The sequence below is a fragment of the Lycorma delicatula genome, chromosome 4 (assembly GCF_047948215.1).
Source record: "Lycorma delicatula isolate Av1 chromosome 4, ASM4794821v1, whole genome shotgun sequence".
NCBI classification, from domain to species: Eukaryota; Metazoa; Arthropoda; class Insecta; order Hemiptera; family Fulgoridae; genus Lycorma; species Lycorma delicatula.
Window position 1 is genome coordinate 82359020 of NC_134458.1, and position 17808 is coordinate 82376827.

At 29.7% G+C, this 17808-nt stretch overlaps 2 protein-coding genes across 6 annotated transcripts in view; one reads left to right on the forward strand and one right to left on the reverse strand.

The window, feature by feature from the left end:
- PIP5K59B (Phosphatidylinositol 4-phosphate 5-kinase 59B) overlaps nucleotides 1-5965 on the reverse strand; it is a 220564-nt gene extending 214599 nt beyond the window's left edge. For all 5 annotated transcript variants that reach the window (XM_075363436.1, XM_075363437.1, XM_075363438.1 and 2 more), the window contains exons 1-3: nucleotides 5836-5965; nucleotides 5338-5467; nucleotides 3867-3892 (exon numbers count right to left, since the gene is read on the reverse strand). In XM_075363436.1, the coding sequence (XP_075219551.1) occupies nucleotides 3867-3892; nucleotides 5338-5467; nucleotides 5836-5847 (168 nt within the window). In that variant the 5' untranslated portion in view covers nucleotides 5848-5965. The remainder of the gene's footprint in view (nucleotides 1-3866; nucleotides 3893-5337; nucleotides 5468-5835) is intronic.
- Nucleotides 5966-6153: 188 nt separating this feature from the next.
- Nucleotides 6154-9696, forward strand: LOC142323601 (general transcription factor IIF subunit 2-like). The gene has a single exon (XM_075363441.1). The coding sequence runs from the start codon at nucleotides 6271-6273 to the stop codon at nucleotides 7081-7083; it is 813 nt and encodes a 270-aa protein (XP_075219556.1). The 5' UTR covers nucleotides 6154-6270; the 3' UTR covers nucleotides 7084-9696.
- Nucleotides 9697-17808: the final 8112 nt, after the last annotated feature.

Below are 17808 nucleotides of genomic sequence, written 5' to 3' on the forward strand. Positions count from 1 at the left end.
AACAATACCATAAATAATAAAACTATAAATTCAGCAACAGATAAAATTGGAAATAAAAAGCATTAATATGAAGAAAGAATTGTGAGTCTATCATATCTGGGAATAGATGTAAATTTTGTACAAGGTCTGATCAAAAATAACTGAACATTTTTAATCACGCACAATGGAGACATTAGGTGACATGCGGTTGGCATCAATGTGTTTCACATAACCTCCTCTGTAACTTATATGTTCTTGGATTGTTGATATCTCATTTAGTTTTGCATGTTATTGTTATTTGAGTGCAATATGTTTAAGTGTTAGTAGCAATTTTTGTAGTGTGCAATGGGAAAACTTTCACAGAAACGTTTCAACTTTTGAATCAAGCTTATGTCGATGATGTTCTGGATCAAACACAATGTTACAAATGGTTTTCACGATTTAAAAGTGGTCATCAGTCAATTGAAGATGACCCTCGACCAGGAAATTGTGGCAAGACAACTCATGGTTCCTTCAATATGACAATGTGCCCACACACTCAGCTTTGTCAATTCGTCAGTTTTGTACCAAAAAACAGATGACTGTCCTACCTTAGCCTCCCTACTCGCCAGACCTGGCTCCTTGTGATTTTTTCTTATTTCCAAAATTAAAATCAGTGATGAAAGGATGCAGTTTTGAGACTATTGATGACATTAAAGCAAATTCGTCACAGACATTAAAGGTCATTTCAAATGAAGCTATCCAGGATTGCTTCACAAAGTGGAAACACCGCTGGGAAAAATATATAAATAGAGGAGGGGAGTAATTTGAAGGGGACAAGGATCAAATTAATAATAAAGATTAAAAATAAAAAGTTCGGTTATTTTCTGAACAGAACTCATATGAAGCCTACCTAAAATCCACAAACAACATGAAATTTAATGAGTACAGATAAAAGTTCAATTCAAAATATTCTGACTAGTTTTTTTTAAAATCTTATCCGAGTTACAGAAATTGAAAATTTTACTTAAAAAAAAAAACTGCTTCTGTTTAGAAACTATAAACAGCACATTTTTTTCTTTTAATTAGTTCTTAACAAAGTACTGAAAGAAAAAAAACAATTTAATATATAAAATAATTTTTTATAGTAATTTCTAACAAAATTACATCACCTGAGACTCTGGCATTATTTTTATTTATTAAATTACCATAGAGTTAGTAATAGGATGAAGATATCTGGAAAGCACTGAGTGGGTGTTATAAAGACCACCTACCGTCTGGGCCAGAATGGAGACAAAATTTCAAAAATGATTAAAATCACTCATGTCAAAAATCAACACCCCATAATTATGTAAAAAAAAAAAAAAAAAAAAAAGTTGAATAGACAGCAATCATCTATTTTTATTTCACTAGATTTCATACATTTTTAATAGAACATAGATTAACTGCACTTCAAAACTACATACCATACAATAATTAATACGTTGTTCTTGGTGCAGATTACAGTTTTCTTATTTTTTAACTGTTTTCCTTTACAGTAAAACAAAAACATTTAAGTGTGTATAGAAATGATATTTAACACATTGCACTTAGTTTTACAAGTTATTTTGAGTTTAAAGGCAATTTTTATTTTTGAAGATTGTTCCTTAAAGCAAAAAAAGTAGTTTTGAACATGTTTAATGCAAATAACTTATAAAACATACTACTACTACTACTAGTATTAGTAACAATCAAAATATCTAAAAGCCAACCCAAAGAAAAGGCTCTTCACATACATAATACATAAATGGGAAACTGTATATTTTTAAATGGTTGTTCATAATTACCGTTTTACAGATCTTCTTTTACTTCAGTAATACATACATTAGTTCTATTCAACTTATGACCAACCAACTTTGCTTTATTTAATTATCTGATAGTTTCATGACCCATTATGCTCATTAAAAGAAATTCCACTTTACTTCCTGTTTATTTAAGTCATATTATATAAATAAATTCAAATAAGCATATACAGGAAGGATACCAACAAGATAAGCTCATTTTTTCATACTGTGCATCAATATACACAGATCGATTTGAAAATGTAACTGAATTTATGTTAATACAATAATTGGAGCTTACATTAAATGCAAATTTGACATATTAACTACATTCTAGTAAAAATAAACAAAAATTCACAAGAGTTTAATAACTAATTTTTTTCTTCGTATAGAATGCATAAAACATGATTTAACAAAATTGTTGACTAAATAGTATATATTTATACTTTATAAGTATATTTTTTCATAGCGTATGTTCATTAATCTGTCAAAAAAATGCTATTATAACTTACATAATTAGCAAAATCAAAATTTAAAAAACATTATTGCTTTCAGTAAATTTAAATTACTGTTGCAAAATTAATAACTTTTTTTAATTATAACTAACTAAATTGACAGATAAAAAAATATTCATAGCCATGCTTACACATAACTGAATAATAATGGAATAATATACTGTATATAAATTCTATATAACAGCTACATTTAATGAACTAATCAAAGTGCTATTTATGCTAGGAAATGTACTGAATAAAATATAAAAATAAGTATTTGAAAACATTAACCATGCTTATTTTCTAAAATCACACAAAACTTTTTAAAAAATAGTCAACTCGTATTATTCACATTACAACAAAATTGAATACAACAAACATTTATAAAATTCAACGGTACATTACACTTTGCAATTATAATCAACACTACTCCTATATTTAACTACTTTTTTCTAATCTAACAACAAAGGTTACATTCTAAATTGAATAAATAATGTTAACTTCATTTCAATAACAGTATATCTGAATAAACCTTTCAAGTCCCAGTAATGACATATATTTTTTACCTTTTTAAAATACATTAAGAGCATTTATATTATAATAATTAATAACTAACTAGCATTGAGATAATGATGCCAAACTATTATTAGCAATATAATTAACATTGCAAGTTACAAAATAGTAGACCATATTTAAAATATTGAGCTAACTTACTCGGTATAATGCTAAATATAATTTAGTCCAATCCGTTTTAAACATTTATACAATGGCACAAAAATAATCATGTTTTCCAGTGATGTGTTTACATACAAATAAACATATTATATTAACTCTTGATGTAGGAGATAAAAGCAAACAACTGTTGTTACAAATAATACTAAACTGGATTGATTTGCCTATTAATGAGTATAGTGGATTCTTTTAGGACTCATAATAGGTTCAACTTCCAGAATAGTCTGGGGTGCTTTTTCATTTCATTATTAAGAAAGAAATTACCATACATCAAAATAAAAAGAAAAGGAAATTATCTGATACATGAAAAATTAACTACATCAGGTTACACTGTAACAAAATAGGCAACAAAATCGCAATAAAAATTGCTAACTATAAAAAACTGAAACTTAATATAGAAAGAAAGTTATATTTAAAAGAAATAAGTAAGAAAGGTTTGTAGAAAATTAAATTTTACTTTAAAAATCAATAAATACAAAGTAAATTAATGGAATTTACAGTTAAGGTTTTGTGAAGTAGTCTTATTCAAATTATATTTATTAATTTTTTATTTATCAATTACAATATTTTATACAAGGAACAAACTACAAAAAAAAAATGAATTGCTTGTAAGGTACAAAAGATGACTAAACTAAATAAGAAACAAATTACAATTTAAATTTGATAAAACTCAATAGTTGCACATCTACCAAAAAATTGTTTTCCTTTCAGTATAAATTTAAGAATTCAGATAAAAGCCACACATGTAGAGTTTGAAAAGAAGTACATTCAAATTTAACATAATATCTTTTAAGCATTAATAGCAAAAGTAGTTAAAAGATTAATTTGCATATACTGTTAGAAATACAATTCAAAAACTTACATCAATTTTCCGTCGTTCCGCATGTTCTGTAAAATAAAAATTTATTGGACATATTAATAAATTAAAATTTTTGTTACCAATATGGAACATAAATGTTCAGTATACAATAGCAGTAAAAAGTAAAACTACTAGTATATTTTTAAAAAAAATATTAATTATAGAAGTATGTTTCACAAAGTTAATACTGCATCATAACCAGCACTTATAAAAAAATTGTTTTATTTTACAAATATAAAAAAAAGGTTATAATTATCCCACAATGCACACGAGATAAAACTAAAAGTAGGTAGCTTATAAGTTATCATTAAGAAAACTGGTAAAACAATTCAAAATTTTCAAAACTAAAAAATTGAATAATTTAAGCATTAGAAAAAAATAGTAAAAAATGCATGTTATAACATACATTACTTCCAAATTAAGTAATAAGTTAGTCATTTGTACTGCTAACAAAAACCTTGCTAAGCATATAACTTAAAACATAACTGCAGTAATAGTACTACTTCATTAACAGAAGTTACTTAATTATCTTCGTGGCAAAGTTAATAAATAAACATCAGAAATAAGTTGTATCAGCAACACAAATTTTACACATTATATACAAATAAATCGTTATTTCAAAACAAGTACACTGTTATTATATTAACTTTTATTATCAAACCATAAAAACAAACAAAATAAGATTTTACACAATAATTAATGACATACCAAAAAATCTAGTAATGCTTTTCTTTAAAGTAATAATACACTTAAAAAACTGTTATTATACAATACATAATCTAAGTTTTGAATAAAAATCATAAGCAAAACATGCTTTTTTAACTTAATTATTTTCATCAGTAAATGATTTTTTTTTTTAATGACATAAAACAAAAATATATTTACCATTTTGGGATAATGATATTGCCATCACTGGTTTGAAACATTTTATCGGTTGCCAAACAAAATTAAAAAATTACAACTACCTCAACTGTAAAGTTTAATTATTAAATTTTCTTCAATACATTTTCTTTTCATTGAAAGCATCTGAAAAACTAACAGAATAAATATTCTGTACTACTCAAATAACAACTATGTTGTTAGCCTTCAACAACCTTTACTTACTAGTTTTATAATAGCAAGTTCTACTCAATCAAAAACCAAGCATTAAATCTCCAAACATCGCATTCAAGTTTCGTATAATTCAAAATTCAATACAACGTAAGAACTAGCTTACACTCACGATGAGTAATAAATGAGTTCAGGGAGTGCCCATAAACTAAATACATTAATTGGTCACATATTTTTAAAGAATATACTAATTTAGAGTATATTTTCGTAAGATGGCCATATTAGCCCAAAATTCTGACAATCATTAATTAACAAATTGCAATACCGTTATCAAAAATATAAGCCAGGTGTCCAACGAAGCCATAACTTAATGTCTAAATTAAAGAAATAATAATGTAACAACGAAAATTAAATTTAAAAGTACCTTCTCTCTCGCTGTCCTCTTCTTTGTAATCAGTGGAATTTCCTTCAATTTTTGATTTACTAAAAGCATCTACTACTTCTATTTGATCTACACTATCATCGCCCGTAGCCATTTTGTACACCTCTTTTTCCTACAAGACACAAATACAGGTCTTGTTTTTATATAAAACGTTACATTATACACTAAATATAATATTTGTTAAACTACATCTTCACACAAATTACGCACTACTAATTAATTTCATGTCTTTTCGTCCGCATGATTAACAACACATTGTCATGACTGCGGAATTCATACAAATTACAACCCTTCTGCTCGATCACGGCCATTGACGGCCAGACAGCCAACTAAGATTACTGATTAGGCTATTGATTCTTTGCTATCAAGAAAGTTCATAAGTTATAAAATAATTACTCAAAATATTCACGTCAACTTGTACAACAAACGACATTGATTTCGAAAGTAACAATACGCTAAATTTAAGCTGTTAATACTTACATTCCGACGCATTTCATTTAAAGGCTTAATTACAGTAACTAAAACGAAACAAAGGATTCGTTAATAGGCTTAATTAGGAATTTTTATTTACAATAAATTCATTTTCAAATGAACAATTTGCATGATATTCTTCACGCTGCAATAAACTTCAAGCAAATGAACTCTGTATCAGCTGGTTTGTTTTAGTTGTCTTTGACGAGAAAATGAGAAACGACGATATCATAGTACCCGCAGCGTATAAGCTATAGTAAACAGTTTACTTGTTTCTAACCTGGAAGTTTTGTTTACGAATGGTAACATATTATTAATATATGACGCGTTACTATGTTTTTTGTATATAAATTATCTGATGTATAGTAAATTAAAGATAATTCTCTAAATTGATTCATGTCAAAATGTTTACCCTGTGATATTTTCTGAACAATTTTAATTACCATGTACGCAACACCCCTGCACTTTGATAGGGACTTAGATCTTTCAAACGCGGGAAGAGGAGTCTGGCTAGTAAAAGTCCCAAAATACATTGCCAGTCGATGGGAAAAAGCACCAGGTAATCTAGAAGTAGGAAAATTGAAAATTTCTAAAAATCCTGGGCATAAAGCTCAAGTGTCATTAAATATTTCAGAATCGGTCATGTGTTTGAAAGAACCAGGCGAGGAAAACATACCAAGAGATTACCGTTTAGATGTTTCTCTAGTTACTAGACAGGCACTTGGCGTCTTTTCACATTTTACGCCTAATTCAAATGCTGATTCCATTGTTCCTGAATCAGAAAAACTTTGTCTTGAAGGAAAGATAGTTCAAAAACTTGACTGTAGACCATACGCCGATAGTTGTTATATGAAATTGAAGTTAGAATCAATTAAAAAAGCTTCATTACCCGTAAGACAAGTCAAACAACTGGATAGAATAGTTCAGAATTACAAACCTGTTTCTGATCATAAACATAATATTGAATATGAAGAAAGAAAAAAATCTGAAGGTAAAAAGGCACGAGATGATAAGGAAGTAGTGCTTGAAATGTTGTTTGCAGCCTTTGAAAAGCATCAGTACTATAACATTAAGGATTTAGTGAAGAAGACTAGGCAACCTATTGTTTATCTTAAAGAAATATTAAAAGAAGTGTGTAACTATAATTTGAAAAATCCTCACAAAAATATGTGGGAATTAAAACCAGAATACCGTCATTATAAAGAAGCTGAACAAAATTCTACCCCAACAGTAGCTCAGGCCACATCAAGTGATTAATATCCGTTGTTTATTTCAAATTCTAGTTTACTTTGTACCTCTAACCAAGTGGTGAATTTTTCTTATAATATTTTGGATACTATACATTTAAAGTTCAATATTCATATGAAGTGGAAATTTTATTGCAGCATTGTACATGAATTTTAAAAGGAAGATGAGATGGATGAAATTATACTTTAAAAAAAAGACCCTTACTGGAAATAAGTGTAAGGCGACTTCATTTAGTTGCCATTATATCAAATGCTATACCAACTACAGTCCGTGATTAATGAAATGATTTTTTTTTAAATTAAAACAATGTAGTTTTAACATCATTGTAGTGAATTATTAATTCTTTGAATATTCATTCAGACTGTTGTATATATTCGTTAACATTATTACTGATTTTTGTACTCAAGGATCTGCCCTTCCTTATATTCAGCCCAAACTTTATTTTCTAAACTGTTATTGTCCTACAATATTACTTTTTCAATACTTCCATTCCGCAAATAAGGTTTTGGAGTCCACCTACTTTATGATCATGATGAATGTTTAAGGGTTTAGGAAATACAAACATCTATGCTCTTGTGTGGACATGTCTTGCCCTCAAATATAATATACATTACAGATTCATCTATTGAGCCGCAGAACTTATACATTTGATATGTTTTACTTATGTTTAGTTATTTCATGAAACCACATTCCCACAAGAGGAAACCTGTAATCTTATGCCTCTGAAGTCCTTTCTGCTTCAGAACAATGCATCTTAATTTGAACTTAGCATTTACCATATTTATGTAAAGTTACCATCGTCAACAGAGTGTAGAAAATCCGACAGAAGGTTCTGGCATACCACTGGTTTAACAGACTCAGAATTAGCTAACCCACCTACATTCTCATTACCCACTAAACCACATCATTGTTGCACACCAGTTCAGCAAACACTGAAGGTAGTGTAACTTCAGTTTAAACTTGGTGTTGTTTAAAGAAGCTCCTTAATTTCTGCGGCTATCAGAGAAAATAGTATTGTTATTCTCTGTTACTTGTTTTTGAATTCACTCATTTATTGTAAATAATTTGGCTTGAAAGACAGGTATGTGCCCTCCCTCACCAGTACCTCATTCCTTAAGTAATATCTCTTTGTTTTACTTTCTGTAATTTACAGAAACTAATCTCTCCCTGCAATCTACCAAGGTCCTTTTTTATCTAGTTTTAACAACTATGTGTTAAGATTACCAGGAAGGTAACTTACATATACTTGCGTAAAAACAATTAGTATTACAGAAATAAAAATAAGTGCAATGTCATTATTTCTGTATATTAACATTCTAAGTTGTTTGCTACTGATGAAAATGTTTTAATATTTAACATTAAGTTATTTAACTGTAAATTGAGCATTATTAAAGCTATATTAGTTATTAACCATTGTTAAAAATGTTGATTTAAAAACTAGAATATATGGATGGTCATTTAATGTCTAATAATGTATTACCAATTACAATATACTGTTGCTAAGGATTTCACAATTGTATACCAACATGAAAACAGTTACCAAAACCAACAATTTTTCCTGTACAACATACTTCTCCATAGTGTAAAATTGTTTGGCATCTTTTTAAAAAGTAAATTTTCTTGAGATGATCAAATTAATTTTGTTTAATCATACATATTTATTCAATTTGAAGATCACTCATTCATTGAACTGTTCACTATTATTTAATATCGATTTAAGCTACAAATAATTGCTTCTAAAATATAAGATCTTGTGGTTTCTCAAAAAATCAAAAAAGAGTTTTCAAGATACAAAAGTGTTCTGTCAGATTTTTGCTGGTGCCAGTAAATACAGTTCATGTAGACCAATTTCTAATAAATTTTTTACTGTACATTTAATATTTATCAATTAACCTTTTCAAGGCTGACATTTTATTTCTACTAATTTTAACTATTATCTTCATATTCTTACAACACTATTATTTCATTTTTTGTCATCATTTTCCATGGTTCATTTTGATCCTATCAAACAAGTGCTGGACCAGTTCTTTTGTTATCTTTGGAGTAGCACATCTATATACTATTCCTGATATGATCAATGTAACATGTAATTTTGTTCCGATCTACATAAAGTATCTATTTACTTATAAAATAACTGAGTTCTATTGTTGAAATAAACATCAGTATAACACTTGCAGTATATAATATCACCAGTATAATGTGATTTTATTTTTTAACATTGACAAAATGCATGTAGTCATCTCAAAAGTAAATAATTTTAAACTTAAACTTTTAGAGAAAGTGGATAACAGATCATCAAAGCAATCGATTGAGAAAGTGTAAGAGAGCATTTTTGTCAAATTTTCATTCAACTGAAGATAAAATGAATAAAACCCTGACTTCTGAGTAATTATAATGGATAAATTAATAAAATTTTTCAATCGATAACATAGTATGAAGTTTACATTAACAACTGCTTAAGTTAGCTGCTGACACTAACCATGCAGAATCTGAAAAACATGTGTTCTTAAATGTAAATACCAAATTTAACATTAGTTCGCATTCATTTATTATGGGAATTAATGTGTTACTCAAACTTAATTGTCCATCACCAATAAACTCTTTTGTATAGAACTGTTTGCTATGATCTCATTTCTATAAATTAAGTTAATATTAAGAAATTTATTTTGTCATAAATAATCTTTAATAAATAAAACAGTTCATAAAATTATTGTCTTTGTGTTTATAATACCATAAAACCTGTAACTGAAATGAATGACTAGTCTTTTAACAGACTGTAAAAGAAAGTAATTTTTTACAGAATTTAACATGTTCGACCCAATTTAAGGATTAATAAGAGAGTTATCAGCTATGAAAACCTGTAAAGCTAAATTTAACTATGCCAATTTAATAAATATTCTGTTGTTATAAAATTTGTGTGCTACATTTGTAAATCTTAGAAAATAAATTAATGATTAAAATATAACATATTGATGATAGGAATAAAATATTTAAGATTTAAAAGAAAATAAGATTGAATATAGTTATTGATAATCTATAAAATTATCAGAATCAGTTACTGCAGTAGTAATAAGGAGGAGGAAACCAGAATTTCTATTATATAGAAAATAGTGAGCCTAGAGTATACCCTATCCCCTTGCCTTTTAACTTTACAGGCTAAGAAGTAGTGAAGGAACTAAAAGACAAATATGAGGTCAGAGTAACTGATAAATATAATTTTTGTGGGATGAAAATATAATCATATCTACCACCAAAATTTACTGTATGGTTATTCAAAACTATTCATTTTTAATGAAGAATGGATCAAATTTATTTTAACCTTAGACCTTAGGTTACACACGTCTGTAAGACATATCCCCCACCATCTCCTAGCTCCTTCCCCGCTCCCTTAGCAACTACAGGCTCAAGGTTTTAGTATCCTCCTAGCATTTTGAGGGAGGTAAGGTAAGTATTATTTTGGTTCTATTTATTGCAGCATTGTCTGGAGGGAGGGGTCACCTCAGTAGGATTGCTGTCTCACAGACCCTGTGTACCTTCAGATTCAGGTGTCTGTGAGATGGTGTGTACCAAGGTGACATCACACCATTATTCTTTTTCTTTTTCTCTCTTATTTTTGATTTATGTTAACATGTTTTGTATTGTAGTTTATTATTCATGTAAAAAGTATAATATATCCATTTCTTTATTTTCCTTGTGCAGGTAAAAAAATGGCGCATTCTCAACCTAGTTGCAGGAATGTAGTTCCTGCAACTAGGTTTCAAACTGACGACACTGGTTTCGATAAAAAAATAAGAATGACCTAAAAAAGTTTGAGGATGAGTATATGGAAAATTTAATTTTATCTAGGAGGTGAAGGCAGAGAGGAGAGTAGCTCAGGTACCGATGATGAAATTGAAGGTGAAGATTGAAGACTCTGATGATTGCGACGCAGACTGTGGCTACGTTGTATCTTCAGAAGATAGTGACGAATGCTGGTGCAGTGATGGTGATTACGACAGTGATGAAGTCCATGAATCTTCACTTCCTCGATTCTATACAAATGAGGTAGCAAGTAGAGCTGAACCAAGATATATTACAGGCATTTGAAAATGCCTGTAATATATCTTGGGATGAATGATTTTTAATGGCATTTTGCGGAACCCAATCAACAAGTAAGCGTGTCTTGTGAAAATATAATCAGAGGTCTTCCCGGTCTTACGAATTCGGCAAAAGCACTTGGAGAAAATCCATCTCCAAAACAACTTTAGGACCTCCTAACAGACCGACAAATACTTAACAAAATATTAAAATGGACAAGCAAGAAATTGGAAGAGATCTATAGGAAAATAAATGCTAATCCTGAGAGGACTGAAAATTTAAAAAAAACTTATTGAATAAGTCCAAACCAACTGATTTGTACGAGATAAATGCTTTCATTGCAGCAATCCAGTTAACATCAATTTATAAAGGCTCCACAGAAGAAGATATTGAATCTCTTTTCGTCGCTTCCACGGCTTCAGGGCGACCGATATTTATATCCATCATGACCGGAAAAAGATTCAAAATCCATCTTGCAGCCCTATGGTTTGACAACCTTGAAACCAGGCAAGAAAAAATGCAGGACGACAAAACTGCTCCAATTTCATTTATTTTTGAGCGCTTTATCAATAATTGCAAATCTCCTATGAGCCTCAGTAGTATGACTGCATAGATGAAATGTTAGCCCTTTTAGAGGCCATGCTGTTTCAAGGTTTATATGCCGAGTAAACCGGCCAAATACAGCATAAAGGTTCAGGCACTCACTGATGCAAGGAGTTCATATTTTTATAATGGCTACATTCATCAAGGGAAGGGGACCCCGTTTAATTATTGATAGTCATATATGTTTTAGTATTTGACGGGGTGTGCCTACCCTTTTTAGTTACTGCTGACAATTATTATTGTTCAGTTGAATTGGGTCTAGAATTAGCAAAGAAAGGTCTTACCCTTGTTGGTACTCTAAAAAAAACAAAAAGGAAAATTCCACCAGAATTTCAGGCATCAAGCAGAAGACTGGTGGTACAAAGTTCTATATTTGGTTTCACACACAATATGACCCTTGCATCATATATTCCTAAAAAAAAAATAGGAACGTGATTTTGCTATCTGCAATGCAGCATGACCAAGAGATCGACGAGAACACCCAAAAACCATAGACAATTATGTTCTACAATAGAACTAAAGGCGAGGTAGACTGTCTTGATAAAAAGTGCTCAACTTAATCTTCACAGCGTAGGTCCCTGAGATGGCTGCTGTCTATGCTCTTCCGAATTTGTGATATAGCTTCTTTGAATGCTCACATGCTCTACCTTTCCTTCAGGAAAAACCCACTGCTGTGAAGATTCAAGTTCATTGAAATACTGGAGAAACAAATGATGGTTCCACATTTACAGAGGAAGCGATTAGAACCTACAATAAGAAGTAGTGCAAAAAGTATCATCAATGAAGTTCTCAATGTTCCGCCAGAGCCTTGTGCTGAAGAAATGTTAGATGTGCTACCATCAAAGAAAACTTGTAAAAAATGTGATCCTAAACTAAAGAGAAGGACACAATATAAATGCATCAGCTGTGATACACCTATTTGCCTACAATGTTCCAGAAAAACATGCAGTGACTGTACTAATAAAAAATATCAAAATGATTTAAAGAAAAAAAGCTGTACGATTTCCTACTTATTATACTTGCAGTCTCAAGTTTATTTACATAGATAATTTTTTTAGGAAGATTACCATTCTTGTTCTAGTTCTTTGATAATTTTTTACTATTCTTGTACTTTATATGATTTATTTTAGTATTTTTGATGATCTCTTTTAAATGTTACCTATATATAATATGTATATACTTACTAGTTTACAAGAAGCAAAGGCACATTTATTTTCATTTTGAAAAGATGATTGTTCTTCATTTTTCTATTGATGTTTTTGGATGCTGTGTTTTCTAGCAAAGTCAAGTCCTAAGTGAGGGTATTATTAATTTAGGCCGTTTTCTTACTTTAATTTATAGAACTAAAGACAAATTATAATAATTTTTTATTAGATTATATTTATAATATTAATGTAAATATTTATAAAATTTACATTTGTTATGTAAATCAAGACTGAACTAGTACATTAAAAAAGAAAAGTATATGAGAAGTTTTGTAATTTGAAAATACACTTCGTCCCAAAAAAGAATTAAGTTTTATACTTCTAAAAACTTTACTGAATCTACTCTCACCCTTGTATTCCTATATTCATGTGTGCAATGTTCAGTTTATGGGTAAATGGGAGGTAAAATCACTAACTTGGTGAAAAAAAAGAGATGGTGTGTACCCTGGGGCAGGCCTAGATGCATGTACCCATGCAAGATTAAACAAATATGTTTTACTTGCATCATATCGTTTTGAATTACTGGTGTTATTTTCCTTAGTGATGTTGTGTTTTTTTTAACAATCTGTACTAAACCAAAGAGATATTAATATCAGTATGATTTAATTTTATACAATAAAGAATTAAAATTAATACTTCTCAGCAGATAATGAGACAATGCTATTTTTTCACTTTTATTTTAAATCCACCTAGCCTCCCATGTAGAATTGATTCAGAAAATACAATAATCAGTGTGACAAACCATATGACAGTTTATTAAATATAAAGCATTGTATCACCTCGCTTCCAGATAATGTGAAAATGTTCCTTCTAGAAAATGTTCTTAAAGATGATTATAGATTTCTCATGTTGGTGTAACCAGTAACTAACTCTAGTGACTACAGATCAATTAAAATTAGTTTCAAAAATATCTTTTAGAAATACTTTTTCCATATAATTTGAAAGTGAGTATTAAGAATACTCTAATATTTTATGATAGTAAAACCTTTCATCCTTTACAACGAAAAGTAAATCCAAAAAAGCGATGTTTAAGGATCCTGAATCAAGGTTTTTGTTTGATTCAGTTATTATACAAAAACTTCAACTAAGGTAATAACTTCTTTGAGAATAGTCATTTAATTAGTTAAAGTAGCTGCAGATGTTGTTGTAGGTCCATTAATTGCTAGTATAAACCATCATTTCACCAAATCATTGCTCATAAATTATCTTATTCATAGTCATCATAATTTAGAAGTCAATTAAAAAAGAGAGTTTCCCACTCTTTGTAAGTGTTATTGTAAGACTGACCTGGGTAATCATAGACCGAGCACTTCTTCCAATTACTTAAAGAATGTTTAAAAGTAGTACAAAACCATTTATTCAAACGTTTTAAAAATCAAAAAATAATTATTAACAAAAACAAGTTTACTTTTCACAATGTCAATTTGGTTTCAGAAGGGTCAGCTCTGGTGAAAAAAGTTTTAGCTGCTTTAAATACGTCAGAGGTATTTGGTAATCTTCCCAAGGTTTACTTACACTATACATAAATTACAGAAACTAAAAATAATAGTATATCAGGTTCATTCACCTTGCTTGGTTAAATTTTTTCCTGTAAACAGAAAGACAGAATAATTTAATTTACAGTCCTTACTATTTTTTTTTTTTTGTCATCCTGTGTATGTAGTTAAGAACAGATATTTTTCAAGGTTCTATAAATCCTTTGTAGTTTTTAATTTGTATAAACAATATAACGAATCACTATAAAGAATTAATTTGATATTCTAATGATACTAATGCTCTTTTCATGTCAATCTGCCCATTATGATTGCAGATAGGTAACAACCATCTTTGGGGGTTTTGCATTTGAAGTACACATACTATATGTGAGATAGATATTTACACACTGTAACCAATCTTTTTGCAAACACTGGTTCAACTTGCTGCACAATCTTGTTGCTCAACACTTTTTGCTGCACGATACTGAAAAGACTCAAGCTAAAATGAAGGTATGATTTGTATGGTTTTCCTGTCAGTGTCTTAGAGTGTCATAAAACTGTGTCAAACTTAAATTGTATAACTAAAAGTTTTTGTTAAATTATTTGAGGATGATTATATTAAGTTTAACATTTTTGGAGCTATACTTTGCTGTTTTTTTTTTTAATTTATCAATTTGATTGAGTATGGCATGTTTCAGGTAAAAATTTTAAATATTACAAAAAAAAATTATTGATGGTATTAATATAAAATCTTCATGCAGAAGAGTTTTCAGAAGCATGAAGATTTTACTTGCATTATACATTATTAAATTAATAAAGTTTGCAAAAAAATAATAAGATTTGCACGCAATTATGAACCAGCATGTAATTACAGCACCAGATCAGGAAAACCATGCTGTCATTCTTTATAAAGAACTTTTGAAAGAAGTTCTATGTACGTGGAAGTAAACTTTATACTGCCTGTCTACTTAATTAAAGAACATTAAATGAATTTAAACAGATTTAAAATACATTTGAATTGAAATAAATTTAAAACTCAAGCAATTAATTCTTATTTTAACTATCACAAAGGCATTAGAACCTATGATTCTTGGTAATTTAATTTAAATATAATATTAAAATCAGCTTACCAATAGATTAGTTAATCACTCAAATGTTTTCTGCTATTCTGCCATCTTCAGGAGAATTGATCTTATAATAATTTAGATTTAAACAAATAAAAATATATAAAATTAACAAGATAAGATTGTTAGAATCATAACAATTGATTGTCTTTTTTTTTGTCTTCAGTCATTTGACTGGTTTGATCCAGCTCTCCAAGATTCCCTATCTAGTGCTAGTCGTTTCATTTCAGTATACCCTCTACATCCTACATCCCTAAAAATTTGTTTTACATATTCCAAACGTGGCCTGCCTACACAATTTTTCCCTTCTACCTGTCCTTCCAATATTAAAGCGACTATTCCAGGATGCGTTAGTATGTGGCCTATAAGTCTGTCTCTTCTTTTAACTATATTTTTCCAAATGCTTCTTTCTTCATCTATTTGCCGCAATACCTCTTCATTTGTCACTTTATCCACCCATCTGATTTTTATCATTCTCCTATAGCACCACATTTCAAAAGCTTCTAATCTTTTCTTCTCAGATACTCCGATCGTCCAAGTTTCTCTTCCATATAAAGCGACACTCCAAACATACACTTTCAAAAATCTTTTCCTGACATTTAAATTAATTTTTGATGTAAACAAATTATATTTCTTACTGAAGGCTCGTTTAGCTTGTGCTATTCGGCATTTTATATCGCTCCTGCTTCGTCCATCTTTAGTAATTCTACTTCCCAAATAACAAAATTCTTCTACCTCCATAATCTTTTCTCCTCCTATTTTCACACTCAGTGGTCCATCTTTGTTATTTCTACTACATTTCATTACTTTTGTTTTGTTCTTGTTTATTTTCATGCGATAGTTCTTGCGTAAGACCTCATCTATGCCGTTTATTGTTTCTTCTAAATCCTTTTTACTCTCGGCTAGAATTACTATATCATCAGCAAATCGTAGCATCTTTATCTTTTCACCTTGTACTGTTACTCCGAATCTAAATTGTTCTTTAACATCATTAACTGCTAGTTCCATATAAAGATTAAAAAGTAACGGAGATAGGGAACATCCTTGTCGGACTCCCTTTCTTATTACGGCTTCTTTCTTATGTTCTTCAATTATTACTGTTGCTGTTTGGTTCCTGTACATGTTAGCAATTGTTCTTCTATCTCTGTATTTGAACCCTAATTTTTTTTAAATGCTGAACATTTTATTCCAGTCTACGTTATCGAATCCCTTTTCTAGGTCTATAAACGCCAAGTATGTTGGTTTGTTTTTCTTTAATCTTCCTTCTACTATTAATCTGAGGCCTAAAATTGCTTCCCTTGTCCCTATACTTTTCCTGAAACCAAATTGGTCTTCTCCTAACACTTCCTCCACTCTCCTCTCAATTCTTCTGTATAGAATTCTAGTTAAGATTTTTAATGCATGACTAGTTAAACTAATTGTTCTGTATTCTTCACATTTATCTGCCCCTGCTTTCTTTGGTATCATTACTATAACACTTTTTTTGAAGTCTGACGGAAATTCCCCTTTTTCATAAATATTACACACCAGTTTGTATAATCTATCAATCGCTTCCTCACCTGCACTGCGCAGTAATTCTACTGGTATTCCGTCTATTCCAGGAGCCTTTCTGCTATTTAATTCTTTTAATGCTCTCTTAAATTCAGATCTCAGTATTGTTTCTCCCATTTCATCCTCCTCATCTTCCTCTTCTTCCTCTATAACACCATTTTCTAATTCATTTCCTCCGTATAACTCTTCAATATATTCCACCCATCTATTGACTTTACCTTTCATATTATATATTGGTGTACCATCTTTGTTTAACATATTATTAGATTTTAATTTATGTACGCCAAAATTTTCCTTAACTTTCCTGTATGCTCTGTCTATTTTACCAATGTTCATTTCTCTTTCCACTTCTGAACACTTTTCTTTAATCCACTCTTCTTTCGCCAGTTTGCACTTCCTGTTTATAGCATTTCTTAATTGCCGATAGTTCCTTTTACTTTCTTCATCACTAGCATTCTTATATTTTCTACGTTCATCCATCAGCTGCAGTATATCGTCTGAAACCCAAGGTTTTCTACCAGTTCTCTTTATTCCGCCTAAGTTTGCTTCTGCTGATTTAAGAATTTCCTTTTTAACATTCTCCCATTCTTCTTCTACATTTTCTACCTTATCTTTTTTACTCAGACCTCTTGCGATGTCCTCCTCAAAAATCTTCTTTACCTCCTCTTCCTCAACTTTTTTACTCAGACCTCTTGCGAT

Excerpts from the sequence above, each read along its gene's own strand:
- LOC142323601 (XM_075363441.1), top strand. The coding sequence starts at position 6,271 with ATGTACGCAACACCCCTGCACTTTGATAGGGACTTAGATCTTTCAAAC.